Genomic DNA, 14457 nt, shown 5'->3' with positions numbered 1-14457 from the left:
ATGCACTGAATTTCCCATTTGTTAGTCCAAGGGGCTGAAAAGTCTTCTTGATATTTAAAATCTCCAATTCTCCTCCTGTGCCCTTGCCATTTTTAGATCTGTACAAAACTTTCTATGGGCCAGTGAGAAAATTCTTCATGTATGTTATATAGTGACCTCCTTCTTTGTTTAATAAAAATGTGTCATGCGATGTCTTTGCCATTACACCCTTTGTTGAATTACTGTCACTTCCAGAAGCAGTTTGGGAGGACCTGGTTTGCAAACCCCTGTGAGATTTGGAAGATGGCTAAAGACTTGTTTTCCTTACTGACCTTTGCTGACCTTCTGTATAACGTGTAGAAAAACATTTCCATTTCATATTTGGTAATAGATTGATAGATGCTGAGTTGTAAACCAGTTGTGTGCTGTATGAGGTGAAGTACTATTCAGCATGAGTAAGGTTGGCAACCTGGCTGCAAAGCTCATTTTACTCTTTTCTATTGCATACGACCAAGCTTATGAACTCATAAAAAACACTCTGGAGGTCTCAGTATGCAGCAGTCTGGTGTAGTCGTGTCTAATATTTATTTTTATCTAGTTTATGTCAAGCATTGTTTCCTCTACAGTCAGTTGTGCCAAATGAAATTGTATTATTTTATTGCTTTGTGCCCGTGTTCTGGAGGTGCAAATATACAAGTAATCAATGCTCAGGAACAGGCCCATTTTAACAGCCTGCATTCAAATCTTGGATAATAATGCGAAGTAAATGTAGTGTCTAACCAATTCTCTTTCTCCTTCAAGTGGCTCCCCATTCTGCAGGGACATATGCATGGCTGCAGACAGCCAGCATGTGACCTGTTTGCCACAAACATCTTATATGTAACCTCTGTTTTGAGGCCCTGGATAGACACAAATGTGCCTTTGCTCCGCTAGCAGTTGCATGTGAGTAGAGTCAAGGGTTAGTTAATACTGGTCAGACAAGTCACCTGGGAGTTTTTCTCTACTTCAGTCGAGAAATAGACAAATATCCTTTGTAAAGCAGCCCTCCCCATGGAATATAATTATTTTTATTCCTGCAAGTACCCATGCAGACATTCCTGTGGATGTCTGTGCCAGTAGACAACACCTGTGCGAATGTTTGAGGAAACGTGTTGCCAGTCGAAAGCAGTAACTGCCACGGCTATTTAACAATATTCCTCTCTTTTGGCAAGGGATTTATAGCAGGGCCAGTGACTTCCTCTATTTCATTTCTGATGACTGTACAATACACTAGCTAAATGCTCTGTTTTTTCCAGACCCAAGACCTTGCAAAATTTGTCCAGGCTAGCTAGTAAGCAAACATACAGTTTTGATCATTAACTGAAGCTTGAATTCTTCATGCAAATAGGGAAATAGAAGGTGAGGAAGAAGGGCAGTAGTGCTTGTTTGATTAAAAAACTGTGCTCTCTTTGCTACCACCGTGTCTGCTCATCCATTGCCAGTCTGAAGATTACACTTCTAATGATTTAGCTGCTTAGATATGGCCTGCAATCCCCCTGAGCAATTATTTTAGCATCTGCCATGGCAAACTCAATTTGTCTAACAATTGCTATAGCTCTTTGTAGAATTAGTTCTGGTTCAGCTAGCAATTACTCATATATATGTGTGCTATAGCCATTTTTGCTACAAGCAGGGCTCTGGTCATTTTATTGGGCAAGGCCTCAGAAAGGTGTAAAATGTTGTGCTTATGCAAAGTCGTCATGCATCTGCTGGTTAATTCACCTGTGTTCTGCGTCTGTTGACAAACTGCAGATCCTTATATACCTAAGTCATTATGTATGGGGAAAAAAAAAACAACTGCTGATGCTGAAATTGTACTAGTTATTCTGCTTTCAGAGGACAAGGCTTATGAAATTTGCTCTGTTATTAGGTTCACAGGATGGAAGTACAATGTTTGTCTCCTGACCTTCCTGTTAATACTTAACTTGTAGACATCAGATTAAGCTGCAGGAGGATGATGGGCCACAGGGAGAGTACAGTCCCCTCTCCTCCTGGCTTCTGGAGAGCAGTGCAGCCCATCTGTATTGCTCTCCTTCCTCTGGACAGGATGTTATGCTTTTGTTTTTTTTTTCCTCCCAAACTGTTTCAGGTGCTGGTTCTTACCTTCGGTGAGGGAAAAGCTAGTGACCGAGTCAACCCAGTAAGTGCTGCAGTGTCCTAGCTGATGCTTTCCTTACTCTGCAGTTAAGGCTGATAGAGTGCACTATGAATTGAGACATAGTCATGCATCCCCCTTGCTGACTCTGCTGTTTTGCTGATAACCCCTAGCAAAGCAGCAGATCTGGACAGTGGCAGTAAGGGAAATTATGCTGTTACTTCAGCTGGATCCGTCCAGGCTGCACATGACACAGCTCTCAGCCGAACAAAGTCAAATGAGAGCAACAGTGGGAAGGGAATTTCAAAAGCAGGTTAAGTAGGAGAGACCCAAGTTATCTTGGTAAGACACAGAAAGCCTGCCAAGAAGAGTTAGAGGTGTCCTTATTACAGGTCTGTTGCAACAGACATAAAAGCACATGTTTTCATCAACACCCAAATAAGACATACAGAGAAGTTCAGCCCAGCTATAGCTGGGGCATAAGCAATTTGGGCAAGGCAGACCATGATGTTGGATTATGGAAGAAAAAATACCTTGGAAAATGGGTTATATTTGCATTTGTGAGTGTTTATTTATTTTTTATATTGCCTATATCAAATTAGGAAGAAATACATCTAGTTTGCAGTTAGCACTTCACATAGTGAGGAATGCTTTGTTAAGGCATGTAGCAAAAATGTGCTTATGAGAATACTGCTCTAGTTTGGAATTAGCATTTTGCAGTGATTTTTATAGTACTTCTTTTGGGATGTCTTGTACTTAGAGTGTTAGGTACAATCTCATTTTACTCAGTCAAAGCTGGAGCAGATTTGATGAGAGATTGCAAAATAACACCCCCACCCCAAGTTCTTTGGCAACATCTGCTCCATCTGTAGTTTTACTACAGGAAGTAGTAAAACTCCATCAGGACGGTTGAGAAGGAGCTATGGTAGCTCAGAGTCTCTGTAGGTGATGAATTTTGTGTGCTCTCAGTAGTTCAGCTATTCAAAAAGCTCATTGAGAGAGCATCACTACTTTGGGAAGGGGCCCAATCTGCCACTCCCATGGCAAAGGGAGGCAGTGATCATGTCAGTCCCTTTTATGTACCAACAAGACAAATTTGTCTTTCACGAGAGCTAGAAAAGCCTTCTGAACAGCACATACTCTTCTTTTGTGTTCATAGAGGAGGATCTGTCTTGGTGCTGGTTGGGCCCGAAGAGATTTTGAGCAAGTAATGGAGGTATTGCCTCATCTCTTGGAAACTTCCTTACGCCCAGACATCTAACTCGGTGTCCAGATGGAAGTCTCAAGGGAGAGGTGCTCAGGGAGAATTCCCTGATTAGATATCTAATGTAATTCAGGTCAGAGATTACTGTGTGTTCTTATGCGTATTCTTGGTAAAGGCTCTCATCACCTGCCTCCAATTAGGATTTTTTATTTAATTATTTTAGCCTTGAGAGATCTGGGTTCAGGCTGTCTGCCAGAACATTTGTTATAGTGAAGGAAGTATAAAATATTGTAGGAAATATGAAAATGAAAAGTGTAGTCACCCAGTTGATTATCATCTCTGGTCACACTCTCCTCTTCATCAGAGGCCTGTCCCATCGCATGGGCATCAATGCAGAGGTTTCTTGCCTGCAGCATATCAAGTGAATGTGGATCACATAGTCACCTCTTCACCTCTTTATAAGCCTCACCCACTTCTTAGTAAAGGGATGGACTGCTAGCAAGATAACTTCCTGAACTTTCTCTCCAGAAATATCCCACTTAATTGCCAGCCTGCTTCATTCGTTAAATGTAAATATGGCTAACCACAGAACCCCATCAAGAGAATTCCTTTCATTATTCCTTTACTTGCTCAATGCTTTGCCAGACAGAAGCACCATCTGTACAACTTCCCCAGTATCTATACATGAACATCTCCTGAAAACTCTTTTAGGTATCTATTTTCTTTCTGGCTGTGACCACCTAGGTATGTGTATAGTGTGTGTATATATGTGCATGTGCACACAGGTTCATATACACAGAGTTTGGCTACATTTAACGTAAAGGTCTAAGTACTTCTTATTTTTCAAATATAGCTGAATATAATTCCTGGTATAACTCTGCTGCACTTGTTTCAGGAATTTCAGTGTGAGAAGAATTAGACTAAATTTGTCCAAATGTTAGGAATTGCTCATACTTTGAAATATGACCAAATACAGGTTATCATCATGCACAGCCTGTTTGCCAAGCCAAACTTTCATCTTGAGACAGGTCAGACAGTGGAAATGTTAGCAAAAATGCTTAAAGTTGAGCAAAGTTTGGTAAGCAACTGAAGTCAAATGTGTAAGATACGAATTATCTGGAGAGGTTTTGCTGATAATGTACTTTTTTCTTCATGGTCACTTGGAGCTTAGGAAAGTTTAGGTATGTTACATATCTGATCCTGGTGGTCTGGCTGAAGGTCTTCAAGCATGGTATTTGTAAACAACACCTTCTTCATCATCTGCTAAATGGCAGTCTTCACTCTGTGAGCAGCTGTTTACTGTTACACACACGACTCTCCAGATAGTTAAAGATGTACTCTTTTGAGGTTAGCTTTTGAAAAATTGAATAACAATAATTGACATTGTTTCTGAGAAATTTTAGTTATCACAGAATTATGGAACCGGTGATTGGAGAGGATGTCTGGAGGTCATCTAATCTAGGCTCCTGCTCAAAGCAGGACAGTGACTGATAATAGACCAGATCAGCCATGGTTTTGTATTGCTGGATTTTGAAAACCTCCAAGGATAGAGATTGTACAGCCTCTCATGCAAAATCCTGATCATATGTGTAAATGCAAGTTCCTGTATTTCCAAGGTAGGTGCCCGGTTGTTGTCAGGAAAGAGCCCTCTTCAACTGAAGCCCTCAAATTGCCTGATGAATTACTGCAGTTCTTGTCACTGCTGTGACAAGCACTTGCTGCTGTGCTCCATGTGGTACATTTATGGACTGCAATGTTTATTTTCCCTCGTAACATGCTTTTGGATTGTTGCCAGCTCTGGCATGCTTTACATCCCACATGGTTCAGGATTTGTCTGCGGATTTCTTTCCGTTTAGACCAACTGCTGCATCACCCTTTGTTGATCCTTGTTATCCAAATTATCTCGTCTTTCATAGGATTGCAAATAGAAATATTCCTCTTATGTGGGAGTAGGTATAAGCACCAGCTGGTGTTTTGTGCATTCATTTATTCTAATTTTCTTTGTAAATCTTTCCATCCAAAACCAAATTATGCTGTTACGTTAAGACTAATTACATTAGGAGCTGCTCAACGTGTAACATAAAATTAAATGTTATCTCACAGCTTGATGATGCTGCACACCAGAAAAGAAGGGTGGAAAATATTAAATTATATCAAGTTGTACGAGGAGAAGTAAAATTGCAGGCACACAGTGCAGAGTAAGCTTTGCTCATACAAATTGTCAGAATGAGATTTCCCTGCCATGGCTCATGCATCTGATGTACATACACTAGGCTTTGAGTTTGGCTGCCTTTCAGTGTGGTGTGCCTTTGTCTTACATTTTTTTCTTACTGAAGAGATTATATTTCTTACATTTAACTCCCATATATCTTCAAGGGAGGAAAGTCATGCAAAATATTTGGGGCATTCTTGGATTTTTCCCTTTCCTTTCTCACCTGCAGAGTGAAATTGTCTGTATTAACAGTTGAATTATCATCTCTTGGTATCAAAGTTAACACCCTGCTGAAGTGCACAGTGCAATGTGAATTTGAACCATATTTTTTTCAGAGAACTTTGTCTCTCTGAACATGCTGTCAGAATATGACAATATGAGCTAGGTACCAAGTGTACAGATGTTTCCATAATCTGTACACATTTTCAATCTGAAGCTAGCATCTCAGTATCTCTCCGTATTAGACTTCCAGTGAACGTCAGGGCAGCATGTAAGTGTGTATACAGGGAGTTTGTTCTAGTTTATCCAACAAAATGTACTCTACACACTGACTTTTTCTGCCAGTGACACTGACTTAGGACCCTTTTGAATCATAACTCAAGAAAACTTTTTTTTAAAGAAAAAGCTTTCATTTTTTGTAAGGAAAACTAAGGTTCTGGAGCGGTAGTATTATAAGAAAGTGTTCTCAGAGAAATGGAATTTGTTGTGCATCTGTTTATTGACTGCTCAAGACTTCAAGACCCACAAACTGGATTTTATTTAGGAATTTTATTTAGGAATTTCAATTGATAGAGAAGGCTGTAGCCCACAAAGCTCTCTTGGACACTGTACCTAACAGCAGTTCTTACAAAAACTGCTGACTGACTCCAGGTCTTTAAATTCAGGGTTATGGATAGTTTCTAAGTAGACAGTTTATAGGCATCACAGAGTTGAAGTTCTAGCAACAGCTGTAGTAAGAGATGTCTGTGTTGGCATTTAGAAGTAGAAAATAGGCAAGTCACTTGAGCGATTATGGACAGTTTGTGTCCTCAAGTGAAAGAACTCATTTCCCTGGACAAATAGACATATAAAAGAATGGTTAGGCAGGTCAAAATTGAAGCTGATCAAAAACTATGCGTTTGGTTTTCCCTGACTTGAACTTCAGTGAATCCAATCAAGTTTTGTTTTCTTAGAATCAGAATGGACTTAATTCTGTGAGGCGGAGTCTAAAAAAAATAAAATAAAAATCATTCTCCTCGTGAGAAATTTCAACCAGCTTTACCAAAACCAAAGTGAATAGCTAAACATGCATCAGCCTGACCTCACCCCAGCAGAGACATTAATGGATCAGCCACTGCGGCTTTTTACAAGACATGACAAGGAACCTCACCCAGAAATTTCTGCATCAAATTCATAACTTCAAGCTGAACTGTTGCATACCCTTTGCATACCAGTCTGCATTAAAGATTGCAGATAGGACACTCAGGTATGTACTTTGACTTCGTTGCCAGTATTAAAAACCTCTGCGACTTGTTGCCTGAAGTCAGATGCAGATGAATTGTTTGTAATTTTATCCTTAGTATCAGAACTACAGAGAAAGGAGCAATGCTCAGACCTTCCAGATGAGGCTAAATTGATGAAATACCCCAGTCAAGGTACATTTCTCTGGCAGTGCCCTTAACCTGTGCCTAGGCTCTTTCGCAACCACAATGTTTCTAATGTCTGCCCTGATTGCTGTATGGAGAGGTAGAATTTGTAATTTATTTGAGCTTAGATTGTGGGTGTTTTGCTCCTGAGCTGGGGAAAAGAACAGTTTCTTTATCATCATTTATTTAACTGTTGGACCACAGGAGCATCACAGTTTCATCTAGACTGCAGATACATTTTCATTACAAGGACAAGGGAGGAGAGGGAATTCTGTCTCTTAAAAGAAACAGAGCTCAAATGAAGAGGGTAAGGAAAGTCCACAAGATGTTTTTGGATTAGGCTGTTTCTCTGTAGCAAGAAGCTTTGTAGTATTTCTGCAAAGTATATACAATCCCAGTTAAAAAAAAAAAAAAAAAAAAAAAAAAGAAAAGAAAAAAGAAGAAGAAGAAGAAGAAAACCTTTATTCAGAAAGTTTGATGCTGACAACAGCTTTCAAGTGTCCAAATAACCTTCTGGAGGGCTGACCTGTCTTCTGAGAAAAGCTTGCCTGTCAGAGTGAAAGAACACATATTATTGTTTCTTAACTTCAGGTGGACATAACTTTGGAAAAGAAACAAAAGAACGAAACAGAGTGCAGGCTGAGAAAAGAGTTGTGTGCTTGTGTGTGCTTGTTTAGCCTGTTAGGCTATGTCTTCGATACACAAGAGAATGCATCTGTCAAGCATTTTTCCCCTTCTTTCCTTTACCCATCATTTTTCTCCTCAAGATTTCACTACCATATTACACTCAAAGGAATCTTTGAAGCCAAAAATCAGCCAGTATTTTATTTTCCCCATAAGTTAGCACCTGAAGGCAAGTCAACCTTCATGCAGGTGTCTGTATCCTTGTAAATCATGGAGCTTTTAGCCTCCACCTCTTGGCCGGAGACTGGGAGCATGGAGGGAGAGAGATTTATTCCAGATGGCAAAGAACGCACAAACAGAAGCTCTTGTAGCAGAACATGGAAAGCAAAGTGGGATAAAACCTGTTAAAGACAAATATAGAAAGTGGGCTACCCCAGCAGACTTCGGTGGCGTTAAAATCCAGAACTGGATCCTCCTCGGAAAGAAGTTATTTTTTTCCCTTTCAGTTTGTTAGGGGCATGACGGTTTGCTCCCACACAGCCCCTTTGCTACACCTCAGATGGGTATGGAGGTCTGTCCCGAGCCAGCTTGGCAGGGGATGAGGAAGGCACGTCAGGCTATGGAAGCCGTTGTGCCCCCAGGTCTCTCTGTCTGAGCACCTACATCAGGTCCCTGAGGGAGACCCAGGTTAGACCAGTGGACTTCTGGTTGCTTGAAATATTCCAGAATGTACGTCCTTCTGCAAGCAATTTTGGTTTCAGTAGCCCTGTTGACTGCTACCTTGAGAACAAAATGAATTTCTCAGCAGCTCTGTTTTGGGGATCTCTCTTTAGGACTTGTTCCTCTGCAGGCTCGTGACACAAGTTGGTTTGGGAAGGCATACGGTGGTGGCTGCTGCGCAGAAGTGTGCTGGGGCTCCCCGGGCAGAGGCAGTTTCTCATGACCTACCACACCACATGCTGACATTCATGGCTGTTATTGTCATTCTCACCAGGGAGTGACAGATTTTTATGCGAGGTGCCAAGTCGTTAAGTAACTCTGTCTTAGTTCAGTGCCTTCCTTTTCATGCTGTAGTGATTAGATACTGTTAGAGGAGAAAAGGTTTCATACAAATTAAAGACATTGAAACTGAACCTTATAAAGGAACTGTAATACACTGCATTTTTTCTATTTTTTTTTTTTTTCCCAGCCTATGTCCTCCCAAACCTCCAGCATTTCAGGCTTTGTTCAAGCCCACATAATTTGCTACGTATAGGACCAAACACTACAAATGGGCATATCTGCACATAATGACTATTTAAATAGCCAAAATAACCGCAAGGTTTCTCTTCAAGAAGCCCATCTTTTCATATATTCTGGCTGTAGTATTCAAAAGACAACAATAGAAGTCATTCTGCTTTATAGGTGCTTCTTTTTTAGGAATATAAGAGATGTGGTTTTTAAGAGTGTATGTGGTATTAAAAGACTGCCATTTTTTAAAACAGATCAGGCGCTGAGTTGAATCTGAGCTCTTTTTGCGTCTGGTGGCTGAAGTCAGGGTAGCAACAGCTTGGAATATGCTCGGACTGAGGAACAGTGTTTGGGGAGAGCATACAGTGGAGATGAAACAGGAGCTATCAGTGTTTCTTTAGGCTGGTGCAGAAAGGGCTACACTAGCAAGGTTTTAATGAGGGCAAGAATTCATCTCTGCAGTCTAATATTTCATCTCGTGCTTATGGTAGACTAGGTTCAGTCTGCCTTTTCAGGTGGAGGCATTGCCACTGCTCCTTTTCATTCGGATGTTGCTTCAGCTGGCATGTTAGCTAACCTGCAGCTTCTCAAAATGTGCAAATAAACGGTGCTTATGTCTCTCACAGAGGCCTGAAAAATATCATCAGTAATTAGATAGCCACTGCATCCAGCATCTAACAAAAATGATGACAAAATTTTATAATAAAAGGAGAGAGGTTTTTGTTCTTACAATTGTATTGTTTGTGCAAGGTAAATAAGTGGGATACTTCAGTGACATGATACATAATAAATAAAGCTTATATGAGTAGTTACAATCACTTAAAAAGAAGTAGGTGTGTCCTGTGGTACCATATCTTGGCTTTTTCTACAATTGTTCACTTGAAAATTTGCAGCATTCAAATGAAGATACGTTTTTCATCTGTTTGTTGGATTAAGGAATAGGTCATTTGATTCTTGAACACCTTTAATCACAGTTGAGTGAAATTTTTCATAGGAAAATTTTTTCAAGGGAAATTCAGACTTAAAACTTTAAAACTTTTCATGCGTATGAATCACTTTTGTACCTGTTGCGTTGAGACCATTATAAACTGTTTTAGTTACAAAGTAGCACAACGTCTTTTCAAAAAAAAAAAAAAAAGATTTTGGGGGCTGAAATAACTGCTTCAAAAGTTCCACCCTCTACCTTATTTAAAAATTGTAAATTATGAGAATCAAAGGAGATATACGAGCTTTGTAAAATGAAAATTTTTAAAGGAATAGAAATGATCATTTCACATGTTCATTTCTGTTAAAATATCTGATTTACTTTCATTGCAGATTATAATGCCATCTTCAGAAATTTGAAGTGGCAATGAACTGGAAATAAAGTTGTTACTGGCTTTGCTGTTTCACATTGGGCTGTTTCTGAGCCCATTGATCGTTTGAGTGCATTGGTTGTTATACTTTTTGAGCACATATTTTTCAGCTCATGTGTAGTTGATACCACTGTTTTTGTTCCTTCTTAAGATGATGGAAAGGTTTAAAATTTGAAATTAACACCCTGTAAAGGCATTGGAGAATTGTAGGGACTGCTCACTCAGAGCAAGAATTTCAGCTGACATATTTCTGAGCTGAAAATAATGGAATTACATGCATTGACACCCCTTGGAGATTTGACCATCAGATTCAGTAATTAAAAAGGTCTTAACATATTTATCGTACTTATGTCAGAACCTGAACTGAAAATCACTTTGAGTAAATTGAACTACCATTTTCTTCAGTTGTCAAAAGCTACCTTTGGTTTAGCACAAGCTGTCAAAAATAAATAAATAAATAAATAAATAAAGTAAAAGACTATCTAGAGCAGCCATCCATTCTGAACCATGACTTGATGAAGATGACATTGGGGGCTTCCATCATGACGCTGATTCACAGATTTCCAGATCAGATGTACTGACTTCAAGATTAGAAAAAAGATGGTTGGGGCTCTTTTCTTCCATTATCCACCCCTTAATTGCCAGCCTAAGAAATTCATCAAGGAGTCTGAAAATCTGGCTGAATTATTCTGCATTAGTCTCATTGCAAATCTGAGATATAAATGGCTGACCCTGAAATTGGATTTTGGGAGGCAATGAGATATGATTTGTGCTGCTGTTGAATTGGCTTTGTGAAATTAATGGAATCAAAAATCAGAAAAACAGTTGACAGAAGTTCTTTTTCCTTGGGAAGTGGAACTAGTTGAGTCTTGTTTATGATATATGTGTTTCCTTCGTACTCTCATGCTTGCCGTTCCTCAATCCTATGCTCTGTGACCTCCCCAATAATCAAGAAACACATAGGAAAACTGAAAATAGAGTCCGATGGCTATGCCTTCCCAATAAGCTCTGTTGCAGCTGGACAGCAAGTTCAGAAGTTATCAGAGAGAGTTAATAATTTTAAAACCCACAGGGGTGTCAGAGGGAACTGCAATTGTGAAGATTGTGTACTTATTTTATTATGGCTTTAGAAGACTCATATGATGCAGGTGGACTTGAAAAATTCAACCCAAGTGTATAATTTAAAGATGAGTTTGTCCCACTTCTGCCAATTGTGGTACGTACCTCAGTGCATGAGCAGTCCCACCAGCAATAAGTTGGGCTGCTTAATTACTTGGCATAGTATCTGACTTCAGGTTAGATGATAGAATACAGCTCACACATTATTAATCAATACTTTCAGATTATTCCTTCAATGTTTGGCATATTTATTGTGTTTATAGTATTTTTAATACATATACAGTACACTTAATTATCACATGTTGCTTCAAATAAAAGTAGTATTTAAGATAATTCCTGTATATTCCTGTCACTTAGGCTCATGATTGAAATGATTTCCTCCCAAGGTCTTGAAGATCTTGTATTCAAGCCTTTGTTAACCCTAATGAAAATGGTTGAAGAGAAGATCCTTTTAGATGGTTGTCCTCATTCCCATTTCTATCCTTTGTTGAAGCTCTGCAGATGTTTTCCACATTCATGAGCATCTAAAACGTGTCTCAGTTTTGCATTTATTTCTGACAAGCATTTATTTCTTGGATCAAATCCATTATTCATTAGAAAAATGTTTAATTTCAGGTGAAAACTATTTTAAACAGAACAGATTTCAGAATTCATAAAATTAGTTTTTGTTAAAGTTTTTTTTTTTTTTTTTTTCTGTTAAAAATATTTCTGACATGGCTGAATAGCTGGGCTGTTATTAAAATGTTGTCCTTTGGAACCAGTGACACTTCCACATGGGCTCTTACATAGGCTCTGTATTTTTAATCAGTTGCTGCTTTTATAAAAAGCATGCTATGGACAGGAGAGTGAATTCACACATCCTTTTCTGTTCATACACACTGGCCACTGGACTATAAATGGATGGATATTAAAAGGATGAACTTCAATGAGCACTTGCCAATTTGTAAGATAAACATGTGTTGATGAGTTAGAACTTTGTTGATATGCCTGAAGTAGTTTAAATAAAGACTGCGTCACATGTATTTTTGTTGTTATTTTTAGAAGTCCAGTTCCAGTGCGACCTGAAACTACGCCATCAACTGGCCCTACAGAAAAGCAGGAAATTAAAGTTTCTCGTGTGAGAAAGTTAACCAGACAGTACAGCTTGTAAGTAACATATAGCACTATCTTTGTGTTTTTGCCTGCTCCAGCTGAAAATGAAGGGGGATGCTAATTATTGCTCTAGCTGCTCTTTCTGAAAGGCATGAATGCAATTAAATGATAATGATCTTATACTGATACCGTTCCTTTCATCTCTGAGAATCTTTAAGCTTTTAAAACTTGTGAATTTGCCATCCCTATGCAGTTTCTAACCTCAGAATTGCAGACCCTCTTTTTCTGAGATTACAGGTTAGAAATTAAAAACCCCTTTTCCACATGAAATGTCAAAGACTTGGTGTGTGTTGGAGCAAGCTGCTCTGTCTGCTTCATTATAAGCCCATTTGCGAAATGAGGGAAACAGTCTTTAGCTTTTAGGTGGTCAAGCTGTGCTGTCAGCTGTTCCCTTCTAGAAAGGGAGCACTCTCTCTTTCTCTCTGATTTTGTCACTGGCAGAAATTGCTGAGTATGCTACAGCTATGGTAGCAAAGTTAGGTCTCTCAGTCCTGGCAAGATTGATCTATGCCTATAGAGCTTTGGCATCCCATTTACACCTAATTCTTCTAATTTTAGAGTCTAGAGATGCAAGATACTGAATAAATGTGGAAATCAGTTTGTTGGTTTGTCCTTCATATGAACCGACAGACAAGGCCACCAGAAACCAGGGCATTAAGCTGACAAGAAAAGGAAAAAAAAAGAGAGAATGTCCATATAAACTTACTAATAGAACACCAACTTTGTAACGAAGAAAGAATTATATATTCTTTCTATATGGAATGGCAACGATTAGTACCTCTAGCAATTTAACTTTCTAGTGTCACTAAATATATAGCAAAATTAGTGGAAGTTTTCTTTCCATCCAAAAAGATTCTAATAAATGTCAATATGCAATTATTTTGTCTCACTGTCAAGAAAAATGAAAAAAAGAAAAAAAAAAGATGAAATATTTAGGAGAAGAAACAAAAGAATGAATCGAATTGAAGCTAGGAGGAAAAGGAGCATTTAGCAAAATCGACATTTGTCCAAGAGACCAAGGCTAACATATGGGAACACACAGCCACAGCTTGGTCAGCAGACCATGACATGACTCTTTTACCATGATAGATCAGCCAGCATGGTTTAAAAATGAGACAGGAGATGGGAATTGACAACTCAAGCTGGGAAGAGAACTCAGGTTCCCTTACTGCCTGTTAATCCTGAAGGTAACATGACAGGTAACTTGGCAGCATTTGGTAGGAGCAGTTTCTCAAGACCTGAAAACCTGTTTACTCCCTGTGCACAGCAGAGCTCAAAAAGCAGAATGCTTTTCTTGGGTGAGATGCCACTTCTACTTCTTCTTTTTCTACAAGCCAGGAGAAGGAAGTCCCATACGTATTTCAAGATGTATCTGATTTTTCAGATTTTTATATAAAGCAGGGACTTGTAGATAGCAGCCATCAAAGGAAAAAGCTGTGGCACGTAGAGGACCTCTTATGTTATGTTACGCATGTGACAGATAATGAACAGAACGTGATGGCTGATGTGTAAGGATGGACAGGAAATCCATGTCCTATTGCAGGCATAGTCACATGTTTTGTACGTATACTTTGAAAAGTTCTCTAAGTTTTAGCATAAGGAGGTTGTTAAATTGGTCCTCAAATACTTCTATGTAGCAAACAAAGAGAGCAGGGTTGCACTGCATAGACAATTTTCACGTAAAAGATGTCTTAGTAACATTATATATGCAAAAGCAGATTTCCACTGGAACCGTCCAAGTAAGGTAGTAGGATAAGGTGGTGTTGAGAATAGTGAGGCTAGTGAGAAATCAGTTTTTAAGAGTCTGAGAGAAAAAAAAAAAG

The 14457-nt window shown here is 39.1% G+C and overlaps 1 protein-coding gene across 6 annotated transcripts in view; it reads left to right on the top strand.

Annotated features, from left to right (window-relative positions):
- The window catches only part of EPB41L4B (erythrocyte membrane protein band 4.1 like 4B), a 174467-nt gene that overhangs the window by 127827 nt on the left and 32183 nt on the right, over nucleotides 1-14457 (top strand). For all 6 annotated transcript variants that reach the window (XR_005817370.1, XM_040548999.1, XM_040548998.1 and 3 more), the window contains one exon: nucleotides 12524-12628. Coding sequence is in view for 5 of the 6 variants with exons in the window: in XM_040548999.1 (XP_040404933.1) it covers nucleotides 12524-12628 (105 nt within the window). In the remaining variant the exon portion in view is untranslated. The remainder of the gene's footprint in view (nucleotides 1-12523; nucleotides 12629-14457) is intronic.

Source organism: Cygnus olor, chromosome 2, assembly GCF_009769625.2.
Source record: "Cygnus olor isolate bCygOlo1 chromosome 2, bCygOlo1.pri.v2, whole genome shotgun sequence".
Lineage (NCBI taxonomy): Eukaryota > Metazoa > Chordata > Aves > Anseriformes > Anatidae > Cygnus > Cygnus olor.
The sequence above is the reverse complement of the archived record's forward strand: the minus strand, read 5'-3'. Positions and strand labels throughout refer to the sequence as shown.